At 45.8% G+C, this 16,726-nt stretch overlaps 1 protein-coding gene across 1 annotated transcript in view; it reads left to right on the forward strand.

Moving 5' to 3' along the window:
* Positions 1 to 263: 263 nt before the first annotated feature.
* The window catches only part of CATSPERE (catsper channel auxiliary subunit epsilon), a 94,518-nt gene continuing 78,055 nt past the window's right edge, over positions 264 to 16,726 (forward strand). Inside the window, exons 1-5 of the mRNA XM_070401109.1 lie at positions 264 to 341; positions 6,549 to 6,597; positions 8,098 to 8,171; positions 8,451 to 8,520; positions 10,796 to 10,866. Of these exons, the coding sequence (XP_070257210.1) occupies positions 277 to 341; positions 6,549 to 6,597; positions 8,098 to 8,171; positions 8,451 to 8,520; positions 10,796 to 10,866 (329 nt within the window). The 5' untranslated portion in view covers positions 264 to 276. The remainder of the gene's footprint in view (positions 342 to 6,548; positions 6,598 to 8,097; positions 8,172 to 8,450; positions 8,521 to 10,795; positions 10,867 to 16,726) is intronic.

Raw genomic sequence — 16,726 nt, forward strand, 5'->3', positions numbered from 1 at the left:
ACCTGGTTTGGATTTTCTTTTATTTGTCCTTGTCAGTAGTGTGACAGATCTCTCCCATTTTCTCTCCGTCCCCCTCCTCTTCCCAACCTCTACCCGCCCTGCTTTCGATTTTCCACAGCGGCGTCCCCTGCGGTGCCTGGTCGCTGACGCGCACGCGCACGCCCACACGCATACGCACATGCACACGCACGCGTACACGCTCGGTCCCGCGCATGCGCACTAGGCGGGTGGGCGGAACCGGCGAGGCGGCGCGGTTGTGCGGAGCGTCTGGGCGCCATGTCCGCCGGGGCAGTGGCGGTGCTGCTGTCCTGTCTGAGCTGCTGCGGCTCGGCTCTGTGGAGGTAGAGGTGCCAGTGGAGGACGGGCTAACGGGGCCTCACAGGGGTCCCCCTCCCAGCGCCTCAGAGTCCGCGGCCACCCCACCGTCCGGGCCCTCAGCTCCCCGCCCCCGCCTCTCCCCCGGGTACCAGCGCCCCACCGCCCCTGCCGGCGTTTCCGGTGCCTCCAGGCGCGAGATGAGGGGGCGCTGTTGGGACTTGGCTGCCGTGGAGTCGTGGTAACTTCACGTCACTGAGCCCCGAGGAATCCGGAGACGCTGCTTTTGCCCGAGAGGAGAGGAGCAAAAATTCAAAAATTGCCACAGAGATTGGGGATGGGGGCGGGGAATTCACACAGCGGTTCTCAACCTTCTGGCCCTTTAAATACAATTCCTCAGGTTGTGCCCCAACCATAAAATTATTTTCGTTGCTATTTCATCACTGTCATGTTGCTACTGTGATGAATCGTCATGTAAGTATCTGATATGCAGGATGGTCTTAGGCGACCCCTGTGAAAGGGTCGTTCGACCGCCAAAGGGGTCGCGACCCACAGGTTGAGAACGGCTGCACTAGGATAACTAGGTCGCCAGTGGTTGAAGGATGCGTATTAAAATACCCTAGAAAGGTTTTCACCGCAGGTTAAAATTCGGGGGGTTAACCAGAAAGAAGCACGCCCTGCGAATGTTCTGTTCCATGGAGGTTTTGCTCTGACAGTAATTCCTGCTCTCCCACGTTCACAGCGTTAGAGCACCAGCGAGCAGCCAAACCATCACGGAGGTGTCGGGGGGGACCCAGGCATCTCACTGCGGGGCGGGGGAGGGGGGGGTGTTGAGGGGGGCAAATAATAGGAGAGGCAATTGCAGAGGTCAGTGAAGTCATGAGAAAGCGAAAAGGGGGCATTCTATTCTAACACGTGTGTGAGCCTTCGTTTTCTTCTCTATGAAAAGGTGAGAAAAACCCATCTCCTGGGGTGGGTGCAAAAGCCGCGGTACAGACCCGCGGTGGAATATTACTCGGCCATGAAAAGGGAATCTTACCATTTACAACAGCGGGGATGGACCTGGAGCAAGCATGTCAAACTCGAAGGCTGACGCGGGCCGGGTAAACAAGGTGTGAGTGGCTGTGGCCGCAAAAACACAACAGCTTCCACTTTCATAGAAACGTGGTTTTATTCCGATAGAGACATGCGGAATACAAAGGGCCGAAATAAGTGAGTCATCGTTAACAAAATAATAAGACATTTTAATAAACATTATTTTTTCTTGAACGTTAACTTACCAGACACTAAATAACGGCATAAACTAATGAGCCTAACGCAAATAAAACTATTTTTGTTGTTCTCCAAAAGCGAAATATTTCCTGTTGCACACATCAGACAAGTCAGTCCAAGACTAATGATGTGGCCATCGGCTGCTAAAATATTCGCTGCTGGTATTAGTGGAGAGAAATGGTGCGCCTGCGCGTAAGGCGCGTAAAGGAAATGAATGCAACAGGATTTTAGTCAGCAGTCGTTAGCGAACATTGTAGTTCGTCCTTAATAATGATGTATAACAGGATATTGTAAAAAGCTAAGAAATTTTTATTAAAATGTTTCTTGCCATTATATTGAGTGGGCCGCAAAAATATTCATTGTGGTCCGCAGGCCGCGAGTTTGACATGCTTGACCTAGAGGGTATTCTGCAAAGTGAAATAAGTCAGCCAGAAAAAGACAAATCCCATATGATTTCTTTTTAAAAATATACATATATTTTTATTGATTTCAGAGAAGAAGGGAGAGGGAGAGAGAGAAACATCAATAATGAGAGAGAATCATTGATCGGCTGCCTCCTACACGCCCCCAGCTGGGGATGGAGCCCGCAACCTGGGCATGTGCCCTTGACCAGAATCGAACCCAGGACCCTTCAGTCTGCAGGCCGATGCTCTATCCACTGAACCGAACTGGCTAGGGCCAAATACCATATGATTCCACTTACATGTGGAATCTAAAGAAAATAAATGAACAAACAAAAATTGAAACAGACTCATAGATACGGAGAGCAGACTGGTGGTTACCCGAGGGGAGAGATTGGGGTCTGGGGGAAAGAGGGGAAGGGATTAAGAAGTACAGAATGGCAGTCACAAAGTAGTCATGGGGATGTAGAGTACAGCATAGGGAATAGAGTCCATCATATTGTGATGACTATGTATGGTGCCGAGTGGGCACTGGAAATATCAGGGGGAGCACTTTGTAAAGTATAGGATTGTCTAACCGCTATGCTGTACAGCTGAATACAAAATAATATTAAAAGTATACTGAAATTTAAATTTTAAAAAAAGAATGCTTTATGAGAGCCATTGGCCACGTGACTTTTGAGAAGTTGAAATATGACTAGTCCAAATGAAGATCTTTTGTAAGATCTTTTCACTTGCCCTAGCCTGTTTGGCTCAGTGGGTAGAGCGTCGGCCTGCGAACTGAAGGGTCCCAGGTTCCATTTTGGTCAAGGGCACGTACCTAGGTTGCATGCTCCTCCCGTGCCCAAACCCTGGTTGGGATGCATGCAGGAGGCAACAAATAGATGTGTTTCTCTCACATCAATATTTCCCTCTGTCTTTCCCTTTCTCTTCCACTCTCTCTGAAAAATCAATGGAAAAATATCCTCAGGTGAGGATTTTAAAATTTGTCAAATTAAAAAAATAATTTCACTTGTTTCTTCTTGCTTTTTTAATGCGGCCACTAGAAATTTTTAAATTACACAAGTGGCTTGCATTACATTTATGTTGGACAATGCTGCTTTAGATAGATTCAAGGACCCTGAATAATAGAAATGAAAATGAATCAGGACTCACAGAAATTTGCTCTTTACCTAGTGTTTCAAACAAGCAATACTGTTTTATGGGTTTTTAATCTTTTTTCATTATTTTAATGCTCAGTTTATAAGTGAAGGGAATACAGCCAATATTCTTTAACAGTTTTCATCCTAAAACTAAAACAGCCCTACCTGGTTTGGCTCAGTGGCTAGAGCATCAGCCTTCGAACTGAAGGGTCCCAGGTTCAACTCAGTCAAGGGCATGTGCCTAGGTTGTGGGCTGGATCCCCAGTAGGGGGCGTGCAGGAGGCAGCTGATTGATGATTCTCTCTCATCGTATTTCTATCTCTCCCGCTCCCTTCCTCTATGAAATTAATAAAAATATCATATATATGTATGTGTGTATATATATATATATATATACACTAATAAAAGAGAAACATGGTAATTGGCGTACGACCGCTACCCTTCCCATTGGGTAATTAGCGAGATATGCAAATTAATCACCAGCCAAGATGGCGGTTAACTGTCAACAAAGATGGCGGTTAATTTGCATATGTAGGCACAATGCAGGGAGGCAAAATGGAAAGCACAGAAGAAGCCCCCTGGCACTGACAGTGATCGGAAACCCAGGGGGGAGCTAAGAGCCGGGGGGCAGGGCAAAGGCGGCCCCTAGGGCCGCCTTTGCCCTGCCCCCCGGCCATGATTGGAGAATCCTGGCCTTTGCCGCTCTGGCCAATGATAGCAGGAAGTAGGGGTGGAGCCAGCAATGGGAGCTGGGCAGAGGTGGAGCCAGGGATCTCCGGGTGGCTGCAGCCGCTGCCCCGAGCCCACGATCAGGGAGCGGTTGCAGCTGGGTGGGGGGGCGGCTGCAGCTGGGGGTCCCCGCTGCCCTAACGCCTCGGCCAGAGGCATTAGGCATGGGCAGGGGTGGAGCCCATCAGGGGGCGGCTGCAGCTTGGGGGATCCTCTGCCCGGGCCTAACGCCTCCGCCAGAGGCAAAAGGCCCGGGAGGGGCGGCTGCAGCTGGGGTCCCCACTGCCCGGGCCTCACGCCTCAGCCAGAGGCATAAGGCCCGGGCAGGGGCGGAGCCCACGATGGGGGGGGGGGGGTGGCTGCAGCTGCGGGGGGTCCCCTGCCCAGCCTAACGCCTTGGCCAGGGGCAGCTGCAGCTGGGGGTCCCCACTGCCCGGGCCTCACACCTCAGCCAGAGGCATAAGGCCTGGGCAGGGGCGGAGCCCACGATCGGGGGGGGGGGGGGGGGGGGGGGCGGCTGCAGCTGCGGGCGGTCCCCAGCCCAGCCTAACGCCTCGGCCAGAGGAGTTAGTGAGGCGTTAGGCTGGGCAGGGGCAGCTGCAGCTGGGGGTCCCCACTGCCGGGGCCTCACGCCTCAGCCAGAGGAGTAAGGCCCAGGCAGGGGTGGAGCCCACATCGCAGGCGGCTGCAACTGGGGGTGTCCCTTGCCCAGGCCTAACGCCTCAGCCAGAGGAGGTGTTAGGCCGGGGCAGGGGCAGCTGCAGCTGGGGGTCCCCGCTGCCCGGGCCCAACGCAGAAGCGTAAGGCCTGGGTAGGGGTGGAGCCCATGATCTTGGGAGGCTGCAGCTGCGGGGGTCCCCTGCCCAGGCCTAATGCCTTGGCCAGAGGCATTAGGCCTGGGCCGGAGCAGTGCCAGTGATCATGGGGAGCAGGGTCACAGTCGCTGATGGTGGGAGCTTGGGGTCCCCTGCCCAGGCCTAATGCCTTGGCCACAGGCGTTAGGCCTGGGAAGGGGTGGAGGTGGAGGTCCCTTGGAGAGCTGTGGGTCCCCTGCCCAGGCCTAATGCCTGGGTGAGAGGCATTAGGGCTGAGCAGTCAATTGCAGGGAGCAGGGGCCGAGTTGATGATGGTGGGGAGCTGGGGGTCTCTTGCCCAGGCCTAATGCCTTGGCCAGAGGTGTTAGGCGTGAGCATGGGCAGAGCCAGCGATCGCGAGCAGGGGCGGCGTGGGCGATCGTAGGGAGCTGGGGGTCCCCTGCCCACCCTGATCTGGGACACCCTTCAGGGCAAACCAGCTGGCTCCCACCTGTGCACCAGGCTTCTATCCTATATAATAAAAGGGTAATGTGCACATGCAATTTTTTTCCCCAAATATATTTTATTGATTTTTTACAGAGAGGAAGGGAGAGGGATAGAGAGTTAGAAACATCGATGAGAGAGAAACTTCAATCAGCTGCCTCCTGCACACCCCCTACTGGGGATGTGTACGCAACCAGAGTACATGCCCTTGACGAGAATCGAACCTGAGACCCTTCAGTCCGCAGGCCGATGCTCTATCCACTGAGCCAAACCCGTTAGGGCGGTAATGTGCAAATTGACCCTAACAGCAGAACGACTGGGAATGACTGGTCACTATGACACACACTGACCACCAGGGGGCAGAAGCTCAATGCAGGAGCTGCCCCCTGGTAGTCAGTGCACTCCAACAGGGGGAGCTCTGCTCAGCCACAAGCCAGGCTGAAGGCATCACATTGGCGATGGTGGGAGCCTCTCCTGCCTCCTCAGCAGCTCTGTGGATGTTCAACTGCAGCTTTGGCCCGTTGGCAAGTGGACATCCCCCAAGGGATGTATCACTGCCAGCTTAGGCACAATCCCCCGGTGAGCAGGCCTAAGCCAGCAGGTGGACATCCCCGGAGGGGTCCCAGACTGCGAGAGGGCACAGGATGGGCTGAGGGACCCCCGAGTGCACAAATTTTTGTGCACGGGGCCTCTAGTATATATATATACATACACACACATACATGTATATATGCCTGCCTAATATCCAAAGTGTCCCCTCAGGAGTTCCCCTGACCGGGAATTCGATCACTCGCTATGACATACTGTGACCACCAGGGGCTGGAAGGGAGGCCCCAGCTGGAAGCCTCTAGGGACCCCACCCATGCACGAATTTTGTGCACTGGGCTTCTAGTATTAAAGGTAAATAAGTAAATAAAAAAGGATGGAAAAGTATTTACAGGCAGTTCCAAACATACGATAGTTCCACTTAGTGATTTTTTGACGTTGTGGTGATGGAAAAGCCATGTGCATTGTAAACTACATCGATTTTTCAACACTTCATTATAAAATAGGCTTTATGTTAAATAATTTTGTCCAGTTATAGGCTAATGTCAGTGTGCTGAGCACGTTTAAGATAGTTTATTGTCATGTAACGCCATTGTAAGTCAAGAAGCATCTGTACTTGTCATTCTAGTGTCTTCAGATACTGAGCAAACCCTAACGTCTCATGAGTGGTGGGTAGAGTTCACGGATAATCCTGAGTTTTAGCCCTGACTCTGCTCTCCAGGAAGATGTGTGGGCAGAAATGTAAAGCTCTTGGCAGCCCAGGCATGCTCTGGCCATGCATAGAATCCCTCTTCCTTGGAGGAGAAATTAATTTTCATATTCTTATTTGACCTTTTCCTCCACAGATATCACACTAACAGCCCAAACTACCGCATTTTTAGTACCAGAAGTACTGTAAGTGTTTAACTTTTTAAAACTATAGTTAAGTTGTTTTGTTTGTTGTTTTTTTTGTCTTAGGGCAGAGTTAATCATACTCAGTTGTATAGTACAGTGTCATTCTTTTATTTTTATTTCATATTCATTTCATTTATCTTCCTAATATAGATCTCCCTCTCTAATAATAGTCCTTAGTTATGTAAGTTGCAAAAACAAGTGGTGTTGGTTTGAGTGTTTTGTGATTAATATTCAAAACGTAATGTCAAGATACAGATAGGATGACCCTGTCTCATTTATCTTCTTATTTTAATCCTCAGAACCTACTAGAGTACCTCCTAGATACTTAATATATTATTTTTGAAATAAAATACAAATCTTATTTGGTGGGGAAACTACTGAAGTGTCCCAGAAAAGTTACTTTTCCTTCATTGTACTACTTTCTATAATTTCAAATACATCAAAGTTTAATTATTATCCTATCTAATAGTAGACAAACATGGTAATTAACCGTACCTTTGCTACGACTCCCATTAGCTAATCAGCACAATATGCAAATTAACCACCAACAAAGATGGCTAATTTGCATACTGCAGGCAGGGCGGGACAGCGCCATGCCGCCTGCCCCGCCGCCATCTGGGCCTGCTATCTGGGACCCGGGGTGGCCGGCATCTATGTGCGACCCGACCCGGGATGGCCGGGTGGTGCAGCAGCGATCGGCCGGCCCGCCCTGCCTCCATTCGGGCATCCCGTGTGCCAACCAACCCGGGGCGGCCCGGCGGGGCAGCAGCGATCGGCTGGCCTGCCCGGGTGGCTCGTGTGCGACCCGACCCGGGGTGGCGCTCCAACCCCCGGTTCAGCCCTGCCGTGTGTGCAATCCGGGGAGGCGGGGCAGGCACCGAGGGATCGGGCCTGCCATCTGCCACCCGGGGAGCGGACCTAAGCCAGCAGGTGGTTATCTCCCGAGGGGTCCCAGACTGTGAGAGGGCACAAGTGGGGCTGAGGGACACCCCCCCACCCCACCCCCCGCCAGTGCACAAATTTTTGTGCACCGGGCCTCTAGTTCTATATAATAAAAGGCTAATATGCAAATTGACCGAACTGCAGAATGACAGGTCGCTATGACGTGCACTGGCCACCAGGGGACAGATGCTCAATGCAGGAGCTGCCCCCTGGTGGTCAGTGTGCTCCCACAGCGGGAGCGCCGCTCAGTCAGAAGCTGGGCTCATGGCTGGCGAGTGCAGCAATGGTGGCGGGAGCCTCTCCCACTTCCGGGGCAGTGCTGAGGATGTCCAACTGACAGGTCCAATCCTAAGCCATCAGTTGGAGATCCCCTGAGGGCTCCTAGACTGGGCGCAGGCCAGGCTGAAGGGCCCCTCCACCCCCGAATGCACAAATTTCATGGACTGGGCCTCTAGTTTCTTTAATAAAGACCCAGAAAATTAAATCGTACATCTGAACAATGACATGAAAATTTTGGAGCAAAGTTTTTGTTTGAACTATTTTATCTTCCTTCTTTAGATTACCTTAGAGTATGAAGGAACATTATTTTCTGAGTGGAGTGTGCCAGGAACTTGTTCTGTGAAAAATAAACGGTAATATTTTTGTCGTGAATGTCAATGTATGTGTATTTACACGTAACAAAACATTTATATAGCATGAATTCACACTCAAGGCTGTGATTTAATGTGAAGTTCTTCCCATTAAATAGATGTGAAAAGAAAAACAAAAACAGTTTGAAAATACAAGTCAAATATTGCTGTATTTTTCTTTTTCTTATTGAAGTTTTTAAGCTTAAACAAGAGTAGAAAACTTTGATTAATCTCATATGCATCTTTATTTATTTCTCCCTTCTTGTTCTCTTTAAATGCTAGTTCACCTAAGACAGAGCTGCGCTGTTCTTCTCCGGGCATTCAGACTATAAGACCAATTGTTACAGGGCCAGTGAGTTGATCTGAATTATGAAACTTGAAAAATCCAGTTCATTTTTCCTTTTTTTGAGCTTTCAACCTAATTCAACCTGTTTTAAATAGTATAAGTTGTAACTGTAAATGAGAGGTATTTTTAAATTACTGTTAAAATGTCATTAATTTTTAGATGTGTCTTTGCAAGTTATAAGTGATGGAATGGTATGTGATTTTCACTTCGCCTTTTATCAGCATGTTAAAGCCCCAGTTACCGTCGTAATGATAACAGTGCTCCCGGCTGAGGGGGCTCACGTCCTATACTCCTATGACAATGCCCAGGATGAAGAGCCATTTCTAGATTTGTTTTTACTCTGTTGTTTGTTTGTTTTTTCAAGAAAACATGTGAATGCAAATAAATAAATCCTTTCAGGTTTACCAATAAAGTAAAGCATTCTAATATTTTTTTTATTGACTTCATACAGGAAGGAAGAGGGAGAGAGAGATTGAAACATCAATGATGAGAATCATTAATCGGCTGCCTCCAAGCCCGCAACCCACGCATGTGCCCTTGACGGGAATCGAACCCGGGACCCTTCAGTCCCCAGGCCGACACTCTACCACTGAGTCAAACCAGCCAGGGCAAGCATTTTAAATATTGGCACTTTATCAATTAGTAACAAAATACTGGACCCACACCTCACAGCTTAAGTTTTCACACAAATGTGTAAAGCCACTGCTACAGAGACTCTGTGTGACTAATCCTGCCTTTACTTTGGGGCCTGTGCCTTCTTTTTATTTTCATTTTATTTTATTTTTTTAATATATATTATTTATTTTTTACAGAGAGGAAGGGAGAGGGGTAGAGAGTAAGAAACATCGATGAGAGAGAAACATTGATCAGCTGCCTCCTGCACACCCCCTACTGGGGATGTGCCCGCAACCAAGGTACCTGCCCTTGACTGGAATCGAACCTGGGACCCTTCAGTCCCCAGGCCGATGCTCTATCCACTGAGCCAAACCAGTTAGGGCTGTGCCTTCTTTTAAATTAACAATCTTCATTTTCATGAAACAAGTAGAGTGATATGAGGGAAGCCAGATGAATATTAATTCATTTTTTAATCCCTATAGATGGGAAAATATTGGAATTTGGCTTTTGAGTTTATGAGTTTTTTAAGTTTCGTGAACATAATTCCCGAGAAAGTATAGGATTCCTTTCTCTTTTATTGTTTTTTTTAAAAATATCTTTTTATTGATTTCAGAGAGGAAGGGAGAGGGAGAGAGAGATAGAAACATCAATGATGAGAGAGAACCGTTGATCAGCTCCCTCCTGCGCGCCTCCCACTGGGGAAAAAGCCCCCAACCCAGGCGTGTGAAATGACCGGGACTCGAACCATGACCTCCTGGTTCATAGATCAATTCTCAGCCACTGAGCCATGCCAGCCGGGTTCCTTTCCCTTCTTTTGTATGTTGGAAACCCATAGAAACATTATGAAACATGTTATATAAAAAAATAAGCACACACAAATACATGCGTACAAAGGACTATCTTTGTCATTTATGTATAGTGACATGTGTCTTTTGAAACTCACTCAAAAACAACCAAAAATATTTCCAGACATTTTCAAATGTGTCCCCTGGTGAGCAAAATCACCCCTGGTTGATAACCATTAAACAAGAAAATTCACTGAATTGTGTTTCAGTGGGGAAAATTGTAGGAGCTCTGCATCAGACACTCCTATCACTCGGGAAATTACAAGAGTTTAGGGAGCTCTGTGTTGGGAATCATGGTCAAAGACTCAGACAGGGGCCCTCAAACTATGGCCCGCGGGCCACATGCGGCCCACCGAAAACATTTGTTTTTTTACTTCAAAATAAGATATGTGCACTGTGCATAGGAATTTGTTCATAGTTTTTTTTTTAAACTATAGTCTGGCCCTCCAACGGTCTGAGGGACAGTGAACTGGCCCCCTGTTTAAAAAGTTTGAGGACCCCTGACTCAGGAACTGAGGGCAAAGACATATATATATATACATATATATATATATATATATATATATTTCTTATTATTACACAAAGTCAAATATAATAGAAACAATAAGCCATCTAAATTTGTCGCCACCCATGATAGTAAATCCTCAATTACAGAGAGTAACTAAAGAATTGGACTTATTAGTTTTATTCTGAAATTTATTCATTATACTTCCTCTAATCTTAGATAATTAACTTAGTTCCTCTGTGACTTTGATGCCTGTAGTAAATTATTTTTTTAAGTTAACTTCATATATCATAGTTGCTTTTGCAATTTCTTTTAGGATTTAGAAGAAGAACGCAATTTATTTGTGGGCAGTTCTAATACTTGCTTTATGTGGTATCATAGAATTATGTAAGTAATGCAATATTGAATACAAAGGTTATTATACTTCCTAAGAGAATTAAGCTTTAAACCTTAATTAACAAAATTAACAAATGGGTTATGTACATTACAGTTTCCATATAAGCTTTCTTTCACCAATCAAGATATTCTCAAATAGCCCTAGCTAGTTTGGCTCAGTGGATAGAGCGTTGGCCTGTGGACTGAAGGGACCTGGGTTCAATTCTGATCAAGGGCACAGGCCCTGGTTGTGGGCTTGATCCCCAGAAGGGGGCATGCAGGAGGAAGTCAATCAATGATTCTCACTCATCATTGATGTTTCTATCTCTCTCTTCCTCTCCCTTCTTCTCTGAAATCAATAAAAATATATATTTTTTAAAAAGAAATTCTCAAATATGCTGCCAGACTTATATTGGAAAAACAAACAATAACAATCACAACCACTATTTGAACATACACTGCTTCTATTTTATGTAAATCACATCTCTCAGTTTGTCACAATAACCACACAAATGTAAGTATTATTATCTTTATTTTCTAAATGTGGAAATGTAAGCTTGGATAGATTAAGGAATTTGGACAGAAATACAAAGCCACTAAAAGATAGCATTGGGGTTTGACTCTGTTTTTTCAGACTACAAGACTCTTTTTTTTCTGTTATATACGTTACTAGAGGCCCGATGCACGAAATCCGTGCAAGAGTAGATCTTCCTTCCCCCGGCTGCCAGCACCAGCTTCCCTTTGGCACCCGTGCCCCAGGCTTAGCTCTGGCCGCCGGCAGGCACCCAGGACCTGGGCTTCCCTCCAGCCCTGGCTTAATCTGGAAGAATGTCCGGAATCACGTCTGGAAGGACAGCCGGTCTAATTAGCATAGTACGCTTTTATTACTGTATATGTTACAAAGGGACTCTGTCTTGGATAGCTCTTCTAACCCATTGTAACATGAAAGTGAATGAATATAACTAAGAAGGGAAAACTAGTACAAGAAAAAATAATTAGTCCTGCCGGTGTTTCTAAATGGATAGAGCCTTGGCCAGTCAAGGAAGGGTCTTTGGTTCGATTCCCAGTCAAGGGCACATGCCTTGGTTAGAGGTTCAATGCCAGCCCAGTTGCCCCATGCAGGAGGCAACCAATCTCACAATGATTCTCTCTCTCTCTCTCTCTCTCTCTCTCTCTCTCTCTCTCTCTCTTTCTCTTTCTCCCTCCTTTTACTCTCTGCCTCCCCCCGACACACCCTTCTACTCTCTCTAAAAATCAATAGAAAGAAATATTCTCAGGTAAGGATTAACAAAAATAAAAAATAATAACTAACTGCACTATAAAATCATTTGATAAGCCCTAGCCTGTTTGGCTCAGTGGATAAAGCGTTGGCCTGCGGACTGAAGGGTCCCAGGTTCGATTCTGGTCAAGGGCATGTACCTCGGTTGCGGGCACATCCCTAGTAAGGGGTATGCAGGAGGCAGCTGATCAGTGTTTCTCTCATCAATGTTTCTAGCTCTCTATCCCTCTTCCTTCCTCTCTGTAAAAATCAATAAAATATAAAAATAAAGCATTCTATAAGTAAAAAACTTCAGTGAATTCATCTGTGACTTTCTTCTTTCTCTAAACATGTTTTTGAGACTCCCATGTTCAAACAAGAATCGTTAGTTCTTGCATTGTGAATGCTCAAAGGCATTCCATTGTATGAATATTTTGCTCATTCTGCTGCCAATGCATGTATTTGCAACCATAGGGCCTTGCTACTCAAAGTGTGGCCAGCAGCACTAGCACCTGGGAACTTGTTAGAAATGCGGAATCGTGGGCCTCATTCCAGACCTACTGGATCATGGCCTGCATTTTAACAAGATCCTGGAGTCATTTGTATGTTCATTACTGTTTGGGAAGTACCAATCTAACACACATAAGTGAGCATTTCTCTGAGATATACACCTAAAAGTAGAATTGCCTAAAGTTAGGGTATGCACTTGTTCAACTTGACTAGGTAATCATAAGGGGTTTTTGAAAAGGTTGCCAAATTTTATATCTACACCAGAAATGGACAAAAATTCCAATTGTTCTATATCCTAATGAACACTTAATATTATCTGATTTTTTACTTTTTCCAAACTAGTAGGTGTGAAATTATGTCATTGTGCTTTTTATTTACACTTTCTTGATTACTGTTGAGCATGTTTTCATGTATTCATGAGGAATTTTCTTCTCTCTCTATTAAATGAGCCTTTTTACCCATTTTTGAGTTGTTTTTATATTTCATAAAATAGTTTTATTATATTTTAATTACTAGGACATTATCATATATTTTTTAAAGTATTTTATCCCACTTTATGCAGCTTTTCACTTCTTATGATCTCTATTGACAGGAGGGTCCCTACTATGGTAGATTAATTAATAAACTCTTTCCTTTATGGGTTTATCCCTTTTTTAATCTAAGAAATCTTTTCCTACCTGCAAGTTCATAAAAATATTCTCCTATATTTTTTTTCTAAAAGCTCAACACAGCCCTGGCTGATGTGGCTCCTTTTGTTGGGCATTGTCCCATGCACCAAAAGGTCACAGGTTCAGTCCCGGTCAGGCACATACCCAGGTTTCAAGTTCAATCCCTGATTGGGGGTGCATTCAGGAGACAACCAAGCAATGTTTCTCTCTCACATCAATGTTTCTCTCTCTCTCTCCCTTCTGCTCTCTCTAAAATAAATAAAAATATTTTTTAAATAAAAATAATAAGTAAAAGTTCAATACATTTTTGCCTTCCAGAATTAAGTCCTTAATCTACCTGGAAGTTCTTCTACATGCTTCAAGACAGGGATCCAATTTTATTTTTCGGGATGAATAATTCATTTTTCATACCCACTTATTGAATAATATATTTACCTATAATGCCTGCTCTGTCATAGGTCAGTTTTCCATTCTGCATGGATGTCTTTCCAGTCCAGCTGTCCTTGATAAGTGGTAGCTCCAGTACCCATCCCACTCCAACCCCAGCTCTTATGCTTCTTCAGAAGTCTCTTAGCTATGTCTTGGGCCTCTTTTTCCTCCCTATACATTTTTAGAACGGATTTGTCAAATTCCACAAAAACCCTGGTAGGGATTTTTATACTTTCTCTAAACATTTTAATCAAATTGGAAAGTCTTTTTACTCAAGAATCTATACTAATAAAAGGGTAATATGCGAATTAGACCGGACATCCTTCCAGACTAAGCCGCGGGTCCCAGGTGCAGAGGCTGAGGCAGAGGTGGTTAGGGGCGATGAGGCTGGCAGGGGAGCAGTTAGGGGCGATCAGGCCAGCAGGGGAGCAGTTAAGGGTGATAAGGCCAGCAGGGGAGCAGTTAGGGGTGATCAGGGGTTCCAGGTGTCTGTTGCCAGCCCAGGCAAAGCCACCTGGAGTCCCAGGTGCCTGTGGCCAGCCTGAGCAAAGCCCACCCAGTCCTGGATGCCTGTGGCCAGCCAGACGGAGGAAACTCTGGGTCCTGGGTGCTGTGGCCGGCCAGAGAGAGGGAAGCCTAGGTCCTGGGTTCCTGCAGCTGGCCAGAGGAGGGAAGCCTGTTCCCAGGTGCAGAAGCCAAGGCAGAGGCGGTTAGGGGCGATCAGGAAGGCAGGCAGGTGAGTGGTTAGAAGCCAGTGGTCCCAGATTGCGGGAGGGATGTCCGACTGCTGGTTTAGGCCCACCCCGACAGATCAGGACTAAACTGGCAGTCGGACATCCCCCAAGGGGTCCCAGATTGGAGAGGGTGCAGGCCGGGCTGAGGGACCCCACCCCCTGTGCACAAATTTTGTGCACCGGGCCTCTATCTATATAAAAGGCTAATATGCTAAGTGTCCTTCCCACCTTCCAACTGGTCGCTATGACATGCACTGACCACCACAGGGCAGGCGCTCAGTGCAGGAGCTTCCATGAACACACAGAGAAACGGCACTGTGGACTTGGTGCCCACAAAGCAACACTCGGCTTCCCCCAAGTGGGACACAGGCCCCGCCACTACCCCGGAGCCATAGCCCACCAAATCGCAGCCAACTCTGACAAGACCCCAAGGTGCAAAATGCAGCCCACAGCCCCGCCCAACCCGGAAACGGTCGCTGTGGGTGCCTGGTAATGACATCACATAGCAACGCCCAGTTTCCTCTCCCTAGCAGCAACTAGCCCCCTTGCAGTTTTTTTAGCCCAGGAACACAGGTGGAAACAGTTTACACTGTAACCAAATGTCTGTGAAGCGTTTTCCCATGCCTCATCTCATCTGATCCTCACAGAAGTCCTGGAGTAGGTAGATAGGAGACTCGGTGGAATCCTATTTTCTTTTCATTAGCCTGAAAACGGAGATTTAGAAAGCTTAGAAACTTGACCCCACTGAAAAGAAAGAAATGGTGGACCTTGAAAATAACTTCAGGTTTTCTGACTGCGCAGAATATAGTCAAACACTGCTGCAGTTAAATATTTTACCCTTTGTTCTCCCTGCGTGATCTACAATAATAATCTGCTTCGTGTTGATTGTTACTGCTGTGTTGCTGACAATTACCTGAACGAGAAGCTGGGGTGCTTCATTGGGCTGGAAAAAGTTTAGCTAAATCAGAAAGCAGGTCTAACTAGGCAAGTTTATTCTATGTTTATAAAAGGCTAAGTTGGCTCACACATGCGCGATGCATATAAAGCTCTCGCTGGCGTCAATCACATGCGTGTGTTTTCATCTGTCATTGTTGATCGTAAATTTGGTTGACACTTACAGAGAAAGGGCAAATAGCAATATTAAAATATTTCTTCTAATCAATTTTTTTTCAATGTGCACAAATTCATGCACCGGGCCACTAGTAATATATAACCCTCCATGTATTTAGATTCTTTTACATGTCCACCAATAAAGTTTTGTAATTTTTTCATATGGATGCCTGGACATCTTTTAAAAAATGTATTTTTTTTTATTGATTTCAGAGAGGAAGGGGGAGGGAGAGAGATAGAAACATCAATGATGAGAGAGAGTCATTGATCTGCCACCTCCTGCACACCTCCTACTGGGGACCAAGCACACAACCTGGGCATGTGCCCTTGAAAGAAATCAACCCTGGGACCCTTCAGTTCACAGGCCGATGCTCTATCCACCAATCCAAACTGGCTAGGCATGGACATTTTTATTAGACTTATTTCTAGGTACATTTGTATTTTTATTGCTATTATAGTCAAGTTTTTAAAATTGCATTTTCTAACCAGAACTTCTTGTTGTATATAATGCAATTTTCTTTTGAATGTTGATTTTTATTTCCAGCAACCTTATAACATCCTTATATTAATTCTAATACTTTACTTATATATTCTCTTAGAATTTTTATAAATCATATAGCCTAAAAATATTTTTTCCCAACAAGTATGTCTTTTATTCCTTTTATTCTATACTGCATGGCTGGCCCACAGTGTATCTAGAAGGATTATATAGCAGGCCTCCTTGTTTTATTTCTGATCTTAAAGGGAGGCTGTCATCATTTCATTATTTTGTGTAATATTTGTTCAGGTTACAAGTTAAGGAAATTTCCTTTTATTCCATTTAGCGGTGAATATTTCTTATGAATTGGCATTGAAATTTATTTAAAGGTTTTTTCTTTGTTTCCACTTAAAAGTTAATATGGCTTCTCTCCTTTACTGTGTTTATTAGGGGAATAATAATCACTAATATTTCTATTTTAAAATATATTTTATTGATTTTTTACAGAGAGGAAGGGTGAGGGATAGAGAGATAGAAACATTGATGAGAGAGAAACATCAATCAGCCACCTCCTGCACACTCCCTACTGGGGATGTGCCCGCAACCAAGGTACATGCCCTTGACCGGAATCGAACCTGGGACCCTTGAGTCTGCAGGCTGACACTCTATCCACTGAGCCAAACCG

The sequence above is a fragment of the Myotis yumanensis genome, unplaced genomic scaffold, assembly GCF_028538775.1.
Source record: "Myotis yumanensis isolate MYYU_CA2020_CCGP unplaced genomic scaffold, mMyoYum1.0.hap1 SCAF_22, whole genome shotgun sequence".
In the NCBI taxonomy this organism is placed as follows: Eukaryota; Metazoa; Chordata; class Mammalia; order Chiroptera; family Vespertilionidae; genus Myotis; species Myotis yumanensis.